Raw genomic sequence first — 20,771 nt, 5'->3', positions numbered from 1 at the left:
TGCTGGTTCTTTATATAACATGTTGATCATTTACATGCTAGGTCAACATGGTTATATTTGTTTTTAATTATTTTTTTGTTTTGTTTGTCTGTTTTTAATATGTGTTTTCATCTGCTGTATATATAGTTCACAGTAAGCCTTGGTATATGTGAATACCTACATTGGGTTAAAATACTGATGTGCTTCCAAGGAAGCAATTAGTTTATTATTCTGTGCATATCCATTGAACACCTTCAATTAAAACTTTAGGTTCACTATATAGGCTTTACTGTGGGCTAGACAGTCACTCTTTGACAAAGTCCCATTGGTGGACGAAACGCGTCAGAGTTTTTCTCTGTAGCAGAAGGATTCATGTGTATGCACTTAATAAAAAACCTTTTATTTTGATTGCGCTTGGATACCAGTTTTTGTACCCCTGCGGTAGCTGTGAACCGCCTAATACCTTTTCCTACTTACCATTATACCCGGCTGGAGAACGCTTCTCAGCGCACCTTATCAGCATTTCCGTTTTCATCTTCCTGAGGACTGAACTCGATGAGTCAAGACTGAGTACTCTTGTTGCTTTGAGGGTTTGTGACTGTGTATGAGACGCCGGGTTTAGTGAGGGTAGTGGTGGAGAGTAGTTGCGGTTAGCCGCAATATAGTTCCACGCAGGGAACACGGCTTTACTGCTTTATCTTTTCTCCTTACCACACTCTAGCCCCTTCCCATTGGTCAGTCTTGGATACACAGACTCACTCACTCCTTTACTCATATACTTTATTATCTGGACACTGATCACGAGCTCTTTTTGGATTCATTTGTACATTTATCATTGGGATGCATTGTGGATGTTATATGTGCACGATTCGGAGCATCAGTTTCTTGGAGTTCACTCTTTGATTTTTTTTTTACAACTGTAGTTGACAGCTGATGAAGCTGGAAATCTTTTTGGTACATGCAAGCTTGCTGGTACCTGTACGTGAAATCAAGCTCACGCTGGAAGTTTGCAGGTAATCTGGCGGGGACAGACACCAAGGATTGCCATTCACCAGGTTTTCACTGACAGTCGGACCATTAATTGTAAGCCGGTGCATGAGCTCTTGCCGGCGCTGTTACATTGCTGGATTGGGATTGACGAATCTTATACGGATTCAACCCAGACTTTCTCCTTTTGAAGTTTCCATGATCAAACACACTGGAAAAATCTGGTACAACACAGCAATAGAGAGTGTGTATCTGTGTCATTGGAAGTAGCATTGGGCTCTGTCTGTGTTCTATGTTCTGTCCTTGATTTTAACTATATATTGCCATGCCCAGTAGCACTCCGTTTTGACACTCATATGCAAATATATATATTGTCGTTACTTTGGGGGTATATAAATTAGGAGCTTACTGGTTCTCTCTGTTTTGCAATCTTGTCCAGCTGATCACAGCTGATTAAGGGAGGGTGGCTCCTCCTTCCCAGGTTCCAACCTCACCCCCATCCCACTATGCTTCCAAATGGTTAAGGATCATTCATTTTCCACACACGCAGGTCCATGCATGCAGTTTGGTTGCATCAAATCTAATTCAGAGTGCTTTTCCTGGTATTATACAGGTAAATAAGAGCTTCAATCAAACTAAGAACTATGCAGCTAATCACAACAGCTTTATTATAAAGTTTTCTTCCTGCTACTGTATTATACAGGTTATTAAGAATTTGATTAGTGCTAGGACCTGCACAGATTTGGTCTACCTTGGCGTTTGGTGTGCAGGCTTAAGATACTTTGGCCAAAGAATCAAACTAAATGACCATATGTTTTTAGTTTATATATATATATATATATATATATATATATATATATATATACACTTTACTGTGTATCTGTGTCATTGGAAGTAGCATTGGGCTCTGTCTGTGTTCTATGTTCTGTCCTTGATTTTCACAACACACCAATACCCTCTTCTATCTCCAGGTGCAGGGTCAATAAGAAAAAAACACGGATCGCTACTTAACTTTTCTCTTATCGCACGCTTCCACACATGAGCATCAGGTGAAAATTTGTAAAAATCATAGTTCGAAATGAAATATTCATAAATTTTGGTAACAGTCATCATGTTATCTGCTGCAGCATTAATTGCAGAACAAATTAAAAATGCATAAGTACAGTCAGGTCTTTTATATGTCTGTGGTGTACTCATTGTGTCGAGTCAGCAATTGTGCAGGGATAAGAATGTACTGTAGAAAAAAGCACACAGAATTAAACAGCATTGACTTTTACAGGTTTTTTTTTTATTAAGAAACGCCTAAATTTGATAACGTCTTCAAGTACCAAGGTCAATTCACTATGGACCACTGTGGTAGACATGGTTTTTATCTGTTTTTTTTAAACACCTGCAAGTCGGCACAGTAGCACAGGTACTGTACACATTACAATTCATGAATTTCTGCCACCTGGCGGATACGCGAAAAATTGAAGCCCAATTAAATCCAACACCATTAAACAGACCAACCACGGATCATCCGTGGGTGCCGGGCGGCGTGATGAACGCGGGAATGCAAAATTAATACTGTGTGGAATACAGCAGATCCAACGACAATGACTCCGTGATCTTTTACAAATACGGCCGTTGCAATCGTAATCATTTCACCTTATGTCAGCTTATCATAAGTCTCGCATTTGATTATTACATTTGATAGTGTGTTTGCAGTCTATCACACAGGGAGTGTACTGTTCCAGCAGGTTTTTGTTACATAGACCGGCCGGTCTCAGTGGTGTGAGGCTAATTACTTGCCTCCACACCCTGTTACTTATGTCTATTTGTGCATGTGTATTCCGTGGCAGGACCTTTTGCAGCTCATGAGACCATACATTTATTAGGTGTCAGTCATATTAGATGTGATTTTGTGGGTTCACAGGATTGTTCTTTTTATATATTTTTTTTAGTGTTTTTTCTTCTGATGTTAGTTAATAAAATGTTGTTACTTTTCTGATATACCAGAGTGCTTCTTAAGGGTTTCTTTTCTTTGCTGGTTCGTTTAAATATTATCATATTCCCTAGCACCATCAGTTTATGTGCATTATATACATTTATTTAGCTGATTTTGGTATTTATATTAGCTAGTCTGTTGTGGTTTTTTTTCATGATATATATATATATATATATATATATATATATAATTTTAGATAGGAAAGCCTTACAACTGAATAATGGAGTCCAAGAGAGCAATATGCTTTACACTGTACTTTCCCCTGATGTCGCAACATTTGACTGCACTAAAAGAAGACACGCATTCATCCTGGGTATATGTAGGGTAATAAACAGACATGCGCATATCTCCTGCAGTTATAGTACATATTTTGCAGTAAGCAAAACTCAATTAAATTTGAAGAGGGCAGCAATTGTGCTGGCTAATTTCTAATGTATGTAGCCCCCTTTCCCTGTGACTAAGCGAAACTACCCGTGCTGCTGTTACCTGCGTGGCTTGCAGGGGGCCTAAGCCTCTGCCGCTGGGAGCCTGGGGTGGTCTCGCTACTCCATCTGCAAGGGATCCTTGCGCAGCAGAATAAGGCCCAGGGCATGGTTACTGCTTGCTTGCTCTCGCTTGCTCTCGCTTGCTGCTGCTTGCCACTGAGCCCCTACAGTCGCAATTAAAGCGGCTTTAGTAGGGGCTCGCGCATGCTTTCCGTTGCTTGCTGAGGCGCGCTTGAACAGAGCCGACAGTGAAATTTTAAATTCACGCGCTGAGTCCGCTCACGTGACGCCTCAGCAACCAATGGAAGGAGAGCAGGGAAATGTGAACGGGGTCTGGCGCCAGCGGAGTGAGTGTACCTTCTGCCCGATTCCTGTGGCTGTCAGCCTGCGGGAGATGGAGGGGGCTTGCGCTGCCGGGGGTGAGTGGGTGATGTGCCTCCATCTGCCCGATCCCTGTGGCTGTCAGCCTGCGGGAGATGGAGGGGGCTTGCGCTGCCGGGGGGGAGCGGGTGATGTGCCTCCATCTGCCCGATCCCTGTGGCTGTCAGCCTGCGGGAGATGGAGGGGGCTTGCGCTGCCGGGGGTGAGCGGGTGATGTGCCTCCATCTGCCCGATTCCTGTGGCTGTCAGCCTGCGGGAGATGGAGGGGGCTTGCGCTGCCGGGGGTGAGCGGGTGATGTGCCTCCATCTGCCCGATCCCTGTGGCTGTCAGCCTGCGGGAGATGGAGGGGGCTTGCGCTGCCGGGGGGGAGCGGGTGATGTGCCTCCATCTGCCCGATCCCTGTGGCTGTCAGCCTGCGGGAGATGGAGGGGGCTTGCGCTGCCGGGGGTGAGCGGGTGATGTGCCTCCATCTGCCCGATTCCTGTGGCTGTCAGCCTGCGGGAGATGGAGGGGGCTTGCGCTGCCGGGGGTGAGCGGGTGATGTGCCTCCATCTGCCCGATCCCTGTGGCTGTCAGCCTGCGGGAGATGGAGGGGGCTTGCGCTGCCGGGGGGGAGCGGGTGATGTGCCTCCATCTGCCCGATCCCTGTGGCTGTCAGCCTGCGGGAGATGGAGGGGGCTTGCGCTGCCGGGGGTGAGCGGGTGATGTGCCCCCTTCTGCCCCGTGTGTCTGTGTGTGTGTGCATGTATGTGTGTGTGTGCATGTATGTATGTATGTATGTATGTATGTATGTATGTATGTATGTATGTGTGTGTGTGTGTGTGTATGTGCATGTGCATGCATGTGTGTGTGTGTGTGTGTATGTATGTATGTGTGTGTGTGTATGTATGTGTGTGTGCATGTGTGTGTGTGTGTGCATGTATGTGTGTGTGTCCATGTGTGAGTGTGTGTATGTGTGTGTGTGTGTACCAGTGTGTATGTGTGCGTGTATGTGTGTATGTGTGTATGTGTGTGCATGTGTGTGTGCATGTGTGTGTGTGTGTGTGTACCAGTGTGTATGTGTATGTGTGGTGTGTGATGTGTGTGCGCGAATATATTTATCAAAGTTGCACAATGTTAATAAATAATTTACTCTCACATGTCTTTTTTTAAATTTTTTAAATATTATATAATATACACACACACACACACACACACACACACGTTCCCCAGTGACACACAAACACACAGATCACTTCAAAGTGACACACACACACAGTGATACCCGCCTCCCAAGCGCTTGCTGTCTCCTCTGCAAGGACAGCAAAAAGCTCCTGGTAGAGCGAGCGGCAGCAAGCGGCAGCACCTAAGCGCTTACTATGTCCAAGGCCTAACCCCTCACAGGAACCAATAGTCAGTAAATACACACTGAGTATATTATATATATATATATATATACATATATAAATATATAAAGTATTTACTAAACACACTTATAACACAACACAGTATAGCTGTACCACAATACAACACAATAACAATAATAATATAGGGTATATCTCCCCAACGTACTTAGGGTGAGGTGGCACCAATACCCTGGTGTCCTTCCCCAGTGTCAGTCCCACTCAAGTGTAGGGAGTAGTTCCACCCCTGTGGACCGTTGGTGCATGTTTACCTCAATGGACGCTCCTGTACCCAGGTACCGCTGACTTTAAACAGAAGGATCTGTCTGATCCCATGACGGGAGGCCTCTAAGAATCCTTACGCTTCGCGTGCGTCCAATGCACTGCGTGGGGTGAACTCCCGCTGGAGGGTCTCACTCTTACAGTCTCTGATATGTATTTGTTGGGTCTGATCCCAGACCACAGGCCAAGCACACCACGAGGCGTCGCTTACTTATACCGCACCTGTCACTATAAGCTAAAGGTAGCATCCCTATCTGGGGCCTTCCCTATAGCCCCACAAGCTGACAGGGTCAGGGGCCTAGCTGGGACCTGGGGGGTATCTGGCCTAGTCTGGGAGCCACTTGCACCCAGACACTACCTACTCCCTTGCAGTCCTTGCTCCAACTGGCGTGGTCCCTCTCAAGCGTGCCAAAAGTATCTTTCCTTCTGCTGTGAATCTAGCAGTCCCATTGGCTGTGTGCATCCACCTGGTATGCAGCCCCTGGGACTGCTGGGAATTGTAGTCCCTTGCAGAGCCTGGTAATGACTGCCGCAACTCTCTGTGTCCTGCACACGCACATCGGCTCTAGTGCGCATGCACGACTTAGAAGATGGCGGCCCCCACTAGCCAGGTGTGCCGCTGTCACGGTTGTGCTCCCACGCACCAGCCGAGAGAAGGGAAGGGACGGGACCCGCTAGCGAGGTGGGGAAGCCGCAGAAGGCAAGAGATAGGAGAAAGTTGCCGTGCAGCTGGGGAGCGGTGCACGTCGTCACGTGAACGCGCCGCATGCAGGACAATGCGCACAATCTCAGACGCCACCACGCGGGGGGGGGGGCATTTGCCACTAGTGAGGAGCGACGGCGAGGTAGAGTACAGAGCACAAGGTCACAAGAATTGCTTCCTGGAGGACGTCCAGCCTCCTTAAAGGCATAGTGCCAGTAACAGATGAGTGCAGTAATACTAAATTCAAAGTAAGGGTTCTTTAGTTGAATGCTTTGGCCAAAGTATTGTAAGCCTGCTACCATGTCAAGGTAAACCCTAATCAGCAGGTCCTACACTAGCCGCATCGATAAACTAACCTCATAACTTGAAAGAGTAATGTTCCAGTCTTCCTGTCAGGAGGAAGAGGGCAGGATTTGCCAGAAAGCAAGATGGCGTTGCTCGCTTCAGTATGCTTGAAGTCACTTCCTGTAGAGAAGACAAGGCAGGGGCTGAACAGAGGCGTGGCCTCTGCGGAAGCAGGGAAGAGTTCAGGACACAGACAGACATCAGATAATCTTGACTCGCAGTTAGAGGGCGGCGATCGGAAGTTCAACAGGTAAGGAGGGAAAATGCCGCAGGGGGCATGTTCCGCTCACCGTCACAGCCGCGGAGCTCCGGCAATCCGGTCGCCAGCTTACACACCAATCATCGCGCTCCCTGCTTCCCACCGGGTCCGCCCACATCTCTAGCGGCACCCGCGCGTCTCCGCAGCCATCTCCTCACCCCAGAGACCGGGAGGTAAGGGAACCTGGCTACATGTATAATTAGTTGGTATTGCCTGGGTGAATATTTGCAATATTAGCAAACCTTTAGTGAGCAGAGAAAGTCTAAAATACAATGGTATGTAGTATCTGAAAGAAAGAGGGTTCTGATGTATTAGCAATAGGCCATGGGAATACAATCTGTAAGTAGTATACTATTAGTATATTTCAGGTCTGTCTATCTGACTATATCCCATAGCATGTGGTGATATAAATGTACTGTTTAATATAAGTAAAATAATTGGATATCACTGTTTTTCCCTAAAATGAGATTAAAACAAAATTTTATGGAGGTTTGTGATCTCAAATAAACACATATGTGGTTATATAGTTTTTGTTGGGTCATAATTTAATTGATAGCATTATGTACCTTAAATTGCATATCTATAACTGCATGTATTTATACTGCTTTAAAGCTTGCGTGTGTTGCATTTTCTTAAATGCATTATTATCCTTTCTTTTTATTCCCCTGTGGTGTATTTCTAGTATGTTGGTATTACTAACTATTGAAACTGATTAGTGTATCCATGAAGAGAATATATTGCAGCCATTGGCAGATTTACAATTTTGACTCCCTTAGGCACATACCTTTTTGCCGCCCCTACATTTTTCATCTAGGCCTTTCCTCAATATGCATAATACTGCCCTCCCCTCAATACACATAATACCCCCTCTTCCCAATACACATAATACCCCCTCTTCCCAATACTCATAATACCCCCTCTTCCCAATACTCATAATACCCCTCTCCCCAATACACATAATAACCCCTCTCCCCAATACACATAATAACCACTCTCACCAATACACATAATAACCCCTCTCCCCAATATACATAATACCCCCGCTCCTCAATACACATAATACCCCTGCTCCCCAATACACATAATACTGCCCTCCCCTCAATACACATAATACCCCCTTTTCCCAATACACATAATACCCCCTCTCCCCATTTCACATAATACCCCCTCTCCCCATTACACATAATACCCCCTCTCACCATTACACATAATACCCCCTCTCCCCAATACATAATACCCCCTCTCCCCAATACACATAATAACCCCCTCTCCCCAATACACATAATACCACACTCCCCAATACACATAATACTCTCTCCCCATTACACATAATACCCCCGCTCCCCAATACACATAACACCACCCTCTCCTCATGCACATAATACTGCCCTCCCCTAAATACATATAATACGCCCTCTCCTCAATACATATAATACCGCCCTCTCCTCAATACACATAATACCGCCTTCTCCTCATACACATAATACCGCCTTCTCCTCATACACATAATACCACCCTCCCCTCATACACATAATACCACCCTCCCCTAATACACATAATACCACCCTCCCCTCATACACATAATACCACCCTCCCCTCATACACATAATACCACCCTCCCCTCATACACATAATACCACCCTCCCCTCATACACATAATACCACCCTCCCCTCATACACATAATACCACCCTCCCCTCATACACATAATACCACCCTCCCCTCATACACATAATACCGCCCTCTCCTCAATACATATAATACCACAATCTCTTCAATACACAAAATTTAATACCCCCCGCAGCACACACAATATAGTACGGGTGCGCAAACTTTTTGCCCTGTGGCCCCTGCCTGCTCTCCCCCACTGCTCACGTCCACCCCCCCTTTCCTTTGACTCAAGCATCAAATGATGCCACGGGGTCATGTGACATCACGTTATGTAACCCTGTGGTGTCATTTGATGCACTATGAGAGATGGTGTTGGGATTCTTTACAATGCATCTGATCTCAGACACGCTATTAGAGAGGGTTGTTGTTCCGTAGAATTTCACAATCTAATTATAGGATTCTTTAACCAAAATAAAAGTTGAAAACCACTACTCTGTCTGATACTTGTTGTCTTCACTGAATAAACCCCCCCCCCCCCCCTCCTCTGTAGCCTCTGAAAGCTTTCTCCTCCCTTCTGAATGAACAGTTGGCAGGTGGAATTCTTTCCTTAGTGGAACAACAAGATGATGATAGGACCTGTATTGACTCTCATATGGATATATCAGCACATGTGGAATCCCCACAAACTTGCAGCTTCTTCTCCCACTGACACTTTCACATCATCTTTGTCTCTCATTTTGTTCACCTTTTTTTATTTTTCACAAGGAAATGTACAGTACTTCACAGCAGGATTTCTCTCAGCACCAGGCATTTGTTTACACATGTTGCTAAACAACGCCTGATCCTGTGGCCCAGCTATGCCATGTCCCTTTTCTTTGCTTGTTTTGTGTGTGTGTGTGTGTGTGTGTGTGTATACTACGGTAGTTGTTGTCACAATGTAACCAGGAACCCGGGAAGAAGGTCCCACTGGCGTCAAAAAAGTTGGGACCCAGGAAGCATTTCGTATGGTTGAATAAACTTTTTTTCTTTTTGCAAATATGCTTTGCTGTTTTCTATTCCCCACAATGGAATTTGAAGTGTGTGTGTGACGATGTATTTTTGTGTGTATATATATGTGTGTGTATATATATATATATATATATATATATATATATATATATATATATATATATATATATATATATATATATATATATATATATATATATATATATACTAGCTGAGAGACCCGGCGTTGCCCGGGATGTAATGTTTCCGCTCCTCTCTCTCTCTCCCCCTTCTCTCTCTTCCCTGTCTCCCCCTCTATGTTTGTCCCCTGTTCACATCAATCCAGTCCCCCTCCCTCCTTTACAGCTCCGTTCCCCCCCCCTTTACAGCTTGATGCAGTGTGTGTGCGTCAGTCAGTCACTGTGTGTGTTTGTGCGTGCGTGCGTCAGTCTGACGCACAAACACACACACAGACTGAATGACGCACACACACTCAGTCAGTGTGTGCGTGTGTGTGTGCCTCAGTCAGTGTGTGCATGCGTGTGTGCCTCAGTCAGTGTGTGCGTGCGTGCGTGCGCGCGGCAGTCAGTCAGTGTGTGTGTGTATGTCAGTCAGTGTGTGTGTGTGTCAGGCAGTGTGTGTGTGTGTCAGTCAGTGTGTGTGTGTGTGTGTGAGGGGAGGTGAAGGGGGGGTGAGGGGAGGTGAGGGGAGGTGAAGGGGGGTGAGGGGAGGTGAAGGGGGTGTGAGGGGAGGTGAAGGGTAGGTGAAGGGGGGGTGAGGGGAGGTGAACGGGGTGTGAGGGGAGGTGAAGGTGGGGTGAGGGGAGGTGAAGGGGGGTGAAGGGGAGGTGAAAGGGGGGTGAAGTGAGGTTGAGGGGAGGTGAAGGGGGGGTGAGCGGAGGTGATACCTGCTCGTGCTCCCGGCTTCCCGGCCCGGCCGTGGGGGGTGGGGTGGTGGTGGTACCTGCTGGCGCCCCCCCCCCGTGCTTCCGACCGCGGGGGGTGGGGTGTTGGTGGTGGTACCTCCTTGTACCACCCGGTGCTCCCGGTCGCGGGGGAGGTTGTGGGGGGGAGCCGGGCGGCCTACGGGAGTGTTAGGGGTGGGTCATGCGTGATCCAGGAGGGCTTGCAGCGTACAGTGAAAGACTGATGCGGCAACAGGCTGAAGTTGAGGTGTGTGGTCCCTGGAGTGGGGTTGTGGCGTCCAGCGGGAGGTGTTGTGTTTGCGGGCTCGGTGCGGCTTTGGGGGGTGGGGGTGGCACGTGTGTTTTTTGTGGTGCGGGCGGGTTAGAGGAGGCCTTTCTCCGTACGGTGGTGGATGCGGGCCCTCGCGCGGTAGGGGTTGCGCTCCACATGCGTGGTTGTGATGGGTGCCCTCCGGAGGTAGGGGTTGTGGTGTTGTCCATGCGGTTTGGTGGTTTTTTGCTGTTTTGGCCAGGGGAGGGTTTGTGGGTCGGGGGTGTGGGCTACGTGAGTGTTTTGTGGGTGTTGATCGGGATACGGGAGGGGTTGCGCTCGACGGGAGTGGTTGTGGTGCACGGGAGTGGTTGTGGTCCACGGGAGTGGTTGTGATGCGGGCTACGGGAGGCTGTGTGTGTGTTGGGGGGGGTGTTGCGGGCTAGGGGAGGGTGTGTTGCGGCCTCCAGAGGGGGGGAGTGTGTTGCGTGCTAGTGGAGGAGATGCGTGCGTTGTCGCTGTGAAGCGTTCCCAGAGCAGTGAGGGCTGGGAGAGTGTGGCAGTGGGGTCGGTGTGTTGGCCGCAAGCCAATGAGAGGTGTGTGGGGGCGGGCATGGGGCCAAGGGAGCTATGTCATTGGCCTGAGGCAGTGGTGTCGGTGCCAATGAGAGGTGTGCGGGGGCGGGTGGGCCAAGGGAGCAATGTGATTGGCCTGAGGCGGATTGGCCTGAGGCGGAGTGATGTGCCAAAGGTCCAATGCGATTGCCCATAGACACAGAGAGACACATACAGACAGACAGGCAACGACACATAGGACGGTTTGAGAAATATATAGATAGATAGATATATCAAAGACAAAAAAAGAAAGCGCCCGATCCTAGTGTAATATGAAACATACACATTTAATTCCAATATTAGGTCCAACAAATTTAAACTCACAAACAAATGTGAAATAAAAGCATATAATGAGTATACTCATTCGCCAACCGCCAAACGCCAAACCCCAAAACTGCTCCGCTCTGCTCACACATTTCTCCCTTCTTTTGTGGAATCCAAGCTCTTCTTTGCCACCGTCCAGCAGGGGCCTTGAGGAACGTTCAGTCTCTCCCAGTATAACCCGGAAGTCCACCGCTGTTTGCAGCAACTCTAGATGGGAGGATCGAGGCCGTGACCTCGTGAGGGCACGGGGGAGGGGGCAAGAGTTCGCCGATATGTAACGGCGTGACCGACAGTCCCGACAGCAGGCAAGGTGGAAATGAATATATTATCAGTAGCTAACACTATACTGACTTTCCCAACGCGTTTCTTCACTAACGGTGATTTCTTCAGGCTATACACAACAGTCAATACGTCATACCATTTATATTTGTGTAAACCAATCAGCCACGATCTTGACTGACTGGCCAATTAGTTAACACATGAAAATAATTAATGAATGATAAATGATAAAGCTAAGGAGGCAACAATCCTATGTAATACTTTGTCTAAAATATACAATGACTTAAAAAATCTTAGTATTGGAACATGATTTATACACAATAATTGTAAAATACATAAATAAATACAAAAACAGTACCATATACTCAGTCATGTCCCCATCCGTAATATAGATAGTAAATATTTCCCTAATTCTATATGTTTTGATATTACCAATTCATATAATATATTGCAATAAACGAACCATTATTTGGTAAGTCTAGTGCTAAATACACCAATAAGGACATAAATGAATAGAATGGCACTAATAATACAAAAATGAGACAAAGACATAAGATGTTTAATTGAACAAATGTCTTAAATTAGGAATGAATAGGATGAGATGGGGAAGGGCAGGGGAAGGGAATATGGGGAGGGGGTATTTGGAGAGGGATGAGAGGAATGGGGGGGGGGAAACGAGGGAAAACCAGGGAAATACCGAGGAAAAACTGAGAACCAAGAAGACAGTTTGGAACAGTATCAGTAATATCATGTTAATATGATTATGAATATGAATCCAAAAACCATATAAATGAATATATATGAATCCTATATATTTGAGGTCATATTTAACCACAGTAGTGGCTGAAAATGTACTCAAATATGGGCTACTATAGGATCTAATATTTATAAACAATATCACAGAAAAGAAAGAGAAAACCTATTGAAATATTAAAGGACTGAATATAATGTATTGTACCATAAGTTGAGGATATTACTGTATTACGCAATATTATACCTATCACTAGGATGGCTTTTTTATATGTCTTATGACATGCAGGGACATATCAGTAGTGGAATAACTCCATAATAAATAGTTGACAATTAATTTACAACCCATCTAGTCAAAACGTATTTGTGTATACTACGGTAGTTGTTTTCACAATGTAACCAGGTACCCGGGAAGAAGGTCCCACTGGCGTCAAAAAAGTTGGGACCCAGGAAACATTTCGTATGGTTGAATAAACTTTTTTCTTTTTGCAAATATGCTTTGCTGTTTTCTATTGCCCACAATGGAATTTGAAGTGTGTGACGATGTATTTTTGTGTGTGTGTGTGTATATATATATATATATATATATATATATATATATATATATATATATATATATATATATATATATGCAAATACAACTGTATGCTCATCTGCATGTCTTAGGCAAGTCTGCAACCCCGCCTTTCTAAGACATGCAGATGAGCATACAGTTGTATTTGCATATTTGCTTTCCTGTGGAGGGTTTTTGTCACTTTTTTTACTCACCATAACTTAACTCAGTATTATGGTGTATATATATATAAACACAGAAAAAGAAACCTCTAAAAAGCACTCAGACAAATTATGCAAAATAATAATAGTAATTTATTAAATCAAAATAAGATGAAAAACAAAAACAGCTGACTGAAACCCTGCCGCCTAACTGAACAAAATAAATTTAAATAGGACAGCCCCAAGAAAAACTAAGGGTTTGAATATTTTTGGCTCCTTCCTCCCGCATTTTTTAATACATTTTTGGCTCTTATTTTTAGGGGATTTAAAGGTGGGTGTTTAGGTCTATAACTGTTTTTTATGATTTATTTATTTACAGTTGTTCACAGTGACCCTTACCTTTCTCTCCATTTATTCTACTAATAATGATTATACCAAAATGTATTTTTCCCCTTTGTTTTAATATTCTTTATTTGAACTGAGAATGGTTTGTTTTTATTTGGTACATTAACTCTTTCTTTCTCTCCACTATTTTAGATCACTGTAACTATTCAATGTATTCTGAGGATCTCCTTACCATGGAGACACATTACCCTTGGAGTATGTGTTTTATTCTCCAATTGGATTAAGGCTGACATCTCTAAGTGTGCTGTGATGTTGCAATTATAATGACGGATATTCAAACCCTTAATAGTCCCTACATTAAGGATGTGATGTTTGCTGCTGCGTACGTAAAAACGAGTTCTGGCATTTTTATTCTGCCTGTCACTATCGGGATTACTATCCACTTTGACGCTAGGATGACATCATTCCGTTGCGGAGTCTTCTCCGTGACTGGTCTATTATTTACACGGCTGTACTGCTGTGATCCGGCTGTAGGATTTAAAGATCTGTTATGCGCATGTGCGGGAATTGGACTCTCACTATCGCGCGAACATGACATCATTACGTCATCTCTAGTATGGAGATTACTATCTGCTATGGAAGCAGCGTCTACAAGGCCACAGCGCCATCTATCTGGGACCTGATATATGTATCTATGAGACGCAGGCACGGCAGCTAAAAACCTTCTAATACGCATGTATGTGGGACGATTTTGGTGCGAAATACGTCATTAAGCAGTGCCCTATTTAACCGGACATGCTCCCTGGCCCCAGTACCACCCTAGAAGAAGCCTTAGCGGGCGAAACGCGCTGGTGGTACATTCATGCTGCTGGCCCTGCCTGCTGGCACTCTAATTGGACATTTCATTTGCTGTGAATACCCCCTGATGTAACTTTTACTTTGTGATCGTGGCTACGTGTATCCAGGACTTTCTTTTCATCACAGTCATACAGGAGCTGAGTATCTTCATATACCATTACTAACTTGCAGTCATTATACTGCTTTCAATTATATGGGTCTCTCTCCTTTATATGTCATCTTTGATATCTGTGTTTGGGTCACTGAAGTACCTTTCAAATAATGTTTTTGCTGCATGTACTATATTTATAGTTTCATGCCCATAGGTCTTCCTAATACAGTGCCCCGTACACTAGTATAGTATGCCTGATATATCCTACCATTTTTTGTTTATTTATTTTCTTTAGAGGTTTATTATTTATTTTCCTTTATTGTTTTTTTTGTTCATTATCTCCTTTATACGACCGGCCGGTTGTGGATCACTATGGGTACTTTGTCCCCATAGTGGTTACATGTTTTGAGGTTTTGATCATATTATGGTTTGTTTTTTTATGGTAGTTTAGTTTTTCTTGGGGTTGTCCTATTTAAATTTATTTTGTTCAGTTAGGCAGGGTTTCAGTCAGCTGTTTTTTGTTTTTCATCTTATTTTGATTTAATAAATTACTATTATTATTTTGGATAATTTGTCTGAGTGCTTTTTAGAGGTTTCTTTTTCTGTATTTCTATATCTATTTTATTCCTTTAGCACCGCCTAGCAGATAATTTTTCTGTTATTTTTTTCAGTTACTTTTCTGTTAAAAATAGGTTTAGACACTGCATTTATTTTTTGGTTGCTGATGCGGTATTCATTTTTGTGTATGATATATATATATATATATATATATATATATATATATATATATATATATATATATACATACATACATACATATACACACACACACACACACACACACACACACACACACACAAAGATGTAGCACGGAATTCATGATTCCCTCTGGCGTTATACTGTATGTTGTGACAATCTGCACCAACACTAGTGGCAAAAAAACTATTTGCGTTAACACAGGCAAGTGTTATTTTAGACACTTTAGCAAACATCTTATCATCTCATCATGTCTATTTATCAATGTACAAAAAAACAACAACATTGCAGCAAGTTCCTCTGGTTCACTGATAAAAAAGATTAAAAAACTCTAACATGATTATAGCTCTTCTGGGCAGGGACTCCTTTTCCTAAATGTTACTTTTACGTCTGAAGCACTTCTTCCCATTATGTATTATTTGTTATTTATATGATTGTCACGTGTTTTACTGCTGTGAAGCGCTATGTACATTAATGGCGCTATATAAATAAAGACATACATACATACATAACAACAAAAACTTGCGGCTGGAAGCGGACAAACTGCTAGTAAATACATCAAGATCAGAAGGATAGTCTCCAAAAACCGTTCAGCACTTGTGGCTCAATCAGTAGCTCAGTCAATGACTTAAATCCTGACCTGCTGGTGGCCCTTAAGGACTGGAGTTGGCCACTCCTGCCCTACACTACTGTATGTGGATGAAGCAGAACTCGCGAGATATGATAATAGCCCTTTGTGTCATATCTTTGCAGCTGGGGAAAAAAAAGAGGAACAAGACCTTATTTGGCAAGCACAAGCCTGTGGCAATCTGGCAGGTGGTAGCGGGATACTGTCCAAGGTGCTGATCTGCCCTGGGAAGCTGCGCGTCTGTCTGATTGATCTCTGACAGCACAACCGTGTAAACGAGTCGCCCCCCCCCCCCCCCCCTCCACACACACACCCAAAACGGGTTGGTGCCACAGCCCCTCACCCTATTAAATCCCTCCCTGTCTGCTGTTCTGGCAGCAAAGGAGTGGGTGGGTTGGACAGGACAAATCTCAGGGGGCACCCCCTTGGCCCTCTTCCTCTCTCTCTTCTTTCTCTGTGACCCTCATACTGATGAGCTTTTGGTCGAGGAGAGGGTGGAGGGGGGTGGAGGGGAGGAGGAGAGAGAGTGGGTAGTAGTGTGTGTGTGTGTGAGAGAGAGAGAGAGAGAGAGAGAGAGAGAGAGAGAGAGAGAGAGAGAGAGAGACACGCAGGCTTTGACGTCGCCCGGCTGCGGCTGCGGCTACCCAAGCTCCAGCTCTCAACACGTAGAGCACAACGTGACCACACACAGCTCTCTCCTTCCTGCTTTCGCTGCACACTCACACACACTCACACACACACACTCACACACACATCTCCGGCCGGGCGCAGGAGTCCAGCTGCCTCCTCCCCTCCTTTCACCACCCAGAGCAGCCTGTGCCCGGTGGGAAGGACCAGTGAGACAATGTGCAACAGCCCAGCTTCCCCACACCAGCGATCCTGTGCTCCCAGTCACTAGCTGCCTCCTCCCCACACCAGCGATCCTGTGCTCCCAGTCACTAGCTGCCTCCTCCCCACACCAGCGATCCTGTTCTCCCAGTCACTAGCTGCCTGCTCCCCACACCAGCGATCCTGTTCTCCCAGTCACTAGGTGGCCTCCTCCCCGGAGAGCCAGTCTCTGGAATCCGCCACTGCAAAAAAACCTTAAACCAAATGACAAGAATATTAATATATGCTGCAATCCCGACCCCTTCCTGCCAGGTTTAGCGCTTTGTAGCTTCATTTGCATTTCCTGCAGCTGGGACTGGTCCTCTGCTCCTGTTAGATTCATTCATAGGGTCTTCTGCATGAGCCCTGGCCCTTTCTGTGGTTTAATGGCATTTGGTTGGATCGGATGAGTAGGAGTGATCTCTCACACACAAGTCTCTACTACACACACACACAGGCACACATCATCTCTCTCTCACACACACCCCATATCTCTTTAACACAGCACTCCGCAGACCCCCCTCTCTGTTGCTCGGGTAGCCAGGCTGGAGCGGTTGACTTTGCATTGCAATGGCATATAATGGAATGGGGAAGAACAGATCCCAGTGGATCCTGCTAGACTGCAATCAGGCGGCTATATTAATTGTCCTCCAGGGATCATCGAGAGTTACTTTTTAAACCCACACCAAGGAAGCTGTTGTGGGTGACCAAGGCAGGAGCAGCTCGGCCACCTTTCTTCTGATTCCTAGGGATTTGCCTCTTCCTACAGAAAAGATCCTTTCTTCATCCCTTTTTTTTTTTTTTAAATTACAAAAAGCAATACTGTAATTGCTTTCATTTCATACCTTCCTCTGTGCGACCTGTGCCGGGTCTATTGTGTGATAGTACCAAGTGTGAAGAGCATCCAATGGTCACCAGTGCATTGGAATCTCAGCTGGGATCAGAGGGTACTTTGTCGATCACTAGTCACTGGAAGGTCCTGTCGTGTCCCTGGGCTGGATATGTCCATGTTAACGTGAAGATGGATTTAAGTTACGGTGTCTTGTGGCTATTGACAGCTCTCCTGGAAGGCATTGCTAGCCAAGGGGTTTATGGTGAGTTCCTTCACACAACATTCCCTACCATTCCCCTCTCCAATTGAAATGATCATGACCTTGTATTCTCAAGCAGATTCAGTAGAAATGAAATTCATTCTTTTGCATGGCTGCTTCAGGATGGTATTACTTTGATAGCGAGGTGATATAATTGTGTTGAGAATGTGGTCTTTGAATCTATTGAAAATGGTTACATTGTAATGGTGTATAACACTGTTGAAGTGATTGGCAACTTGGGTGTTCTGCATCAAATCATCTCAATGAAGGTGCAATCTATTTTATTGAACAACATGTTGAATTACTAATTTGAGTCATACACACACACACACACACACACACACACACACACACATACACATAAAAACACACACAAGCACAGACACACATACACATACACATATATATCACTATTTTTACAGGAACATTTACATTATACATTTTTCATTGGATTCTACTATACAGTACATCACGCTTACCCTGCTAAACAATACAAATATACAAAAAGTTCCCAAATTATGGTGTTAAAATGCCCCATAAAGTGGGTGTACAAGTGAACATTTGCGTTAACTGTATTATGCATGTGTTGGCCTGAAGATTTGAATCCGTTGTGAGCATGCATCCATACAGAAGAAGCTAAGATTTAAGATGCCATTAGTTTAATCACGGCAAAAACCTCAATACAAGTCTGAAATGTCATGTGTTTATATCTTCCTGTATTCTTAGTTGTTAAATGCATTTGATGTGTACCTGTACATATGTGCACGTCATCATATTGTTAATGGAGAAAACAGGTGAATGTTGTAAAAAAATAATCAAAAAATGACTTTGTAATACAAATACTCAGGATTTTACATTCAGACTCAAAAAATATTTCGCAACATACCAGCTTCCCATCTGTGTCCAGCAATCCGCACTGCATTAAAAGAACATGCTTAGAATTCACTGTCAGTTTTATTTCTTAGATTCTCTTGGTAATTAAATGAAAGCCTGGCAACCATGAGACATAACAACAAGGTAGTGAATATAGAAGTTGTGCATTGTGGATTGCTGAGCCTGAAGAAGGTTACATATTTAAAGGTATTATAGAGGCACAACTCCTAGTGGAGTGTACTGCTGAGAGTGTAAGCTTGGAATGCTTTGGCATTTAAGGAATGCATCGGAACACTAGGGTTTAGTAGAATGTAACAGTACTGTAGGCAACTGCAAGTCATCATATTATGGTAAAGGGAACCCTAATTCACTATAGAACTTTGGTCTCTTAACAGTTGGTTACACAGTACAGTATATGAATGTTTCTCACACTTTATTTATGCCCTTTCATTTTCCCATTTTAAATTTGTCTTCAGAATGGTTATGTACCAGTATTGTATGTGAAACCTTTATGAGGTCATCAAATAGTGTTTGCAAATAAATGATACAATCTTAATTTGAAAGCAATAGTGGCCAATATTGCTGTTGAGTAGAAATAAACACAAATAGCAAAACAAAATGTAAGATTGCCTCATATTCATTTCAATATATTTAGGTGCAGAGTCCAAGATACTTATGGAATTGCTAAAAAAAAAAAAAAAAATCAGCTGCAGTCTCTAAGGGAGTTAGTGGGCGTGGTAAACAAGTTGATAGGCGGGGTTTATCAATAAGGGGCGTGTCGTTTGTCCCAACAGACCCTTTACTGTTCTAACACTTAGCTTTGCACACAGTCTCTCTGTCCCTTGCAGGGAATACAGTACTGTATTTAATCTGACACCTAACTATTTATTTACAGTTCATTCAGAAAAAAACATTTTTTGTTACATTCAAAATACAATTACCCAAACCTACCAAAAAGGGCAGAATATGTTTTTATTTTTTAGGCAGCACCTAGCAAAAGGAAACAAATCATGTTAGTGATGATCACATTTCATGCCAAGGTGATTTGGCCACTGTTGAGCTCTAATGTGCTTCTTGACTACAGATCAATGGACATAAAATTAAATAGAGACCAGATAATTAAAACAGATTGCATGCTGTTCTCAACCTTTTCACATGCAAAAATCCTTATCTGCTGTACATTTTAAACAAATAAATATTCTATTACTGCTTAGTAAACATGGAATGGTTCTCAGTCATTTCACACAGTAAATCTAGGTCATCAAAAAGTCAGTGACATCTGGTGATGAATTGTACCCTACCAATGGGTCTCCTTTTAATAGCAGAATCATTAGACAGACACATGCACCACAGACTGAAAAAATAGCAGACATTTCACAAAGTGGATGGATACTGCACTCCATAACAGCTCAGGGAGCAGGAATTGACTGCAAAAATAGGGAATACATTCACTAGAAATATTCATACACTTGGCACTTTTCAATGTATAATATATTGTAGGTCCATAAAAAGTGCTTTACATGGGGATTTGTTTTTGAACTACATATGCTTGTTTTGCATTCTTACTACCACTAAGAGCATACAGATGTAGCCAACGTTTGTACACCTGCTATCGCGATGCTGTGTGTCAGATGCGTAATTTAACGTGAGATTTGAAACAGCGCCACTGATACAAATGTTGACGCGGGCATAATGTTGAGCCTAGGCATCATTTGATGCTTTTTATTAGATTTTACAACATTGACACATTGTCTCTGTAAAGCGCTACTTAAAACTAGCAGCGCTGTACAAGTACATGCTATTATTATTATTATTGACACATCAACAAGTGAAACATCTGTGCATATTTTCAAAAGTTAGCTGTGGAATTAATGTATGAGAAAATAACATGGCGAGAGATGTAAATTTATTTCTACAGGAATACTGTTTTAAACTTTGAAGGAAATTGAGCATTGATAATCTGGTACATACCGTACTGTCATTAATTAGTTGCTTAAATGTCTGCAATTTCTCCTGC

The 20,771-nt window shown here is 43.9% G+C and overlaps 1 protein-coding gene across 3 annotated transcripts in view; it reads left to right on the top strand.

The window, feature by feature from the left end:
• Nucleotides 1-16,526: 16,526 nt before the first annotated feature.
• The window catches only part of MDGA2 (MAM domain containing glycosylphosphatidylinositol anchor 2), a 648,696-nt gene continuing 644,451 nt past the window's right edge, over nucleotides 16,527-20,771 (top strand). For 2 of the 3 annotated variants that reach the window (XM_075614384.1, XM_075614382.1), the window contains exon 1: nucleotides 16,527-17,884. In XM_075614384.1, the coding sequence (XP_075470499.1) occupies nucleotides 17,698-17,884 (187 nt within the window). In that variant the 5' untranslated portion in view covers nucleotides 16,527-17,697. The remainder of the gene's footprint in view (nucleotides 17,885-20,771) is intronic. The other variant, XM_075614385.1, reaches the window with a different exon arrangement.

Source organism: Ascaphus truei, chromosome 9 (genome assembly GCF_040206685.1).
Source record: "Ascaphus truei isolate aAscTru1 chromosome 9, aAscTru1.hap1, whole genome shotgun sequence".
In the NCBI taxonomy this organism is placed as follows: Eukaryota; Metazoa; Chordata; class Amphibia; order Anura; family Ascaphidae; genus Ascaphus; species Ascaphus truei.
Note: the sequence above shows the minus strand (reverse complement) of the source record. Positions and strands in the feature narration are given on the sequence as shown.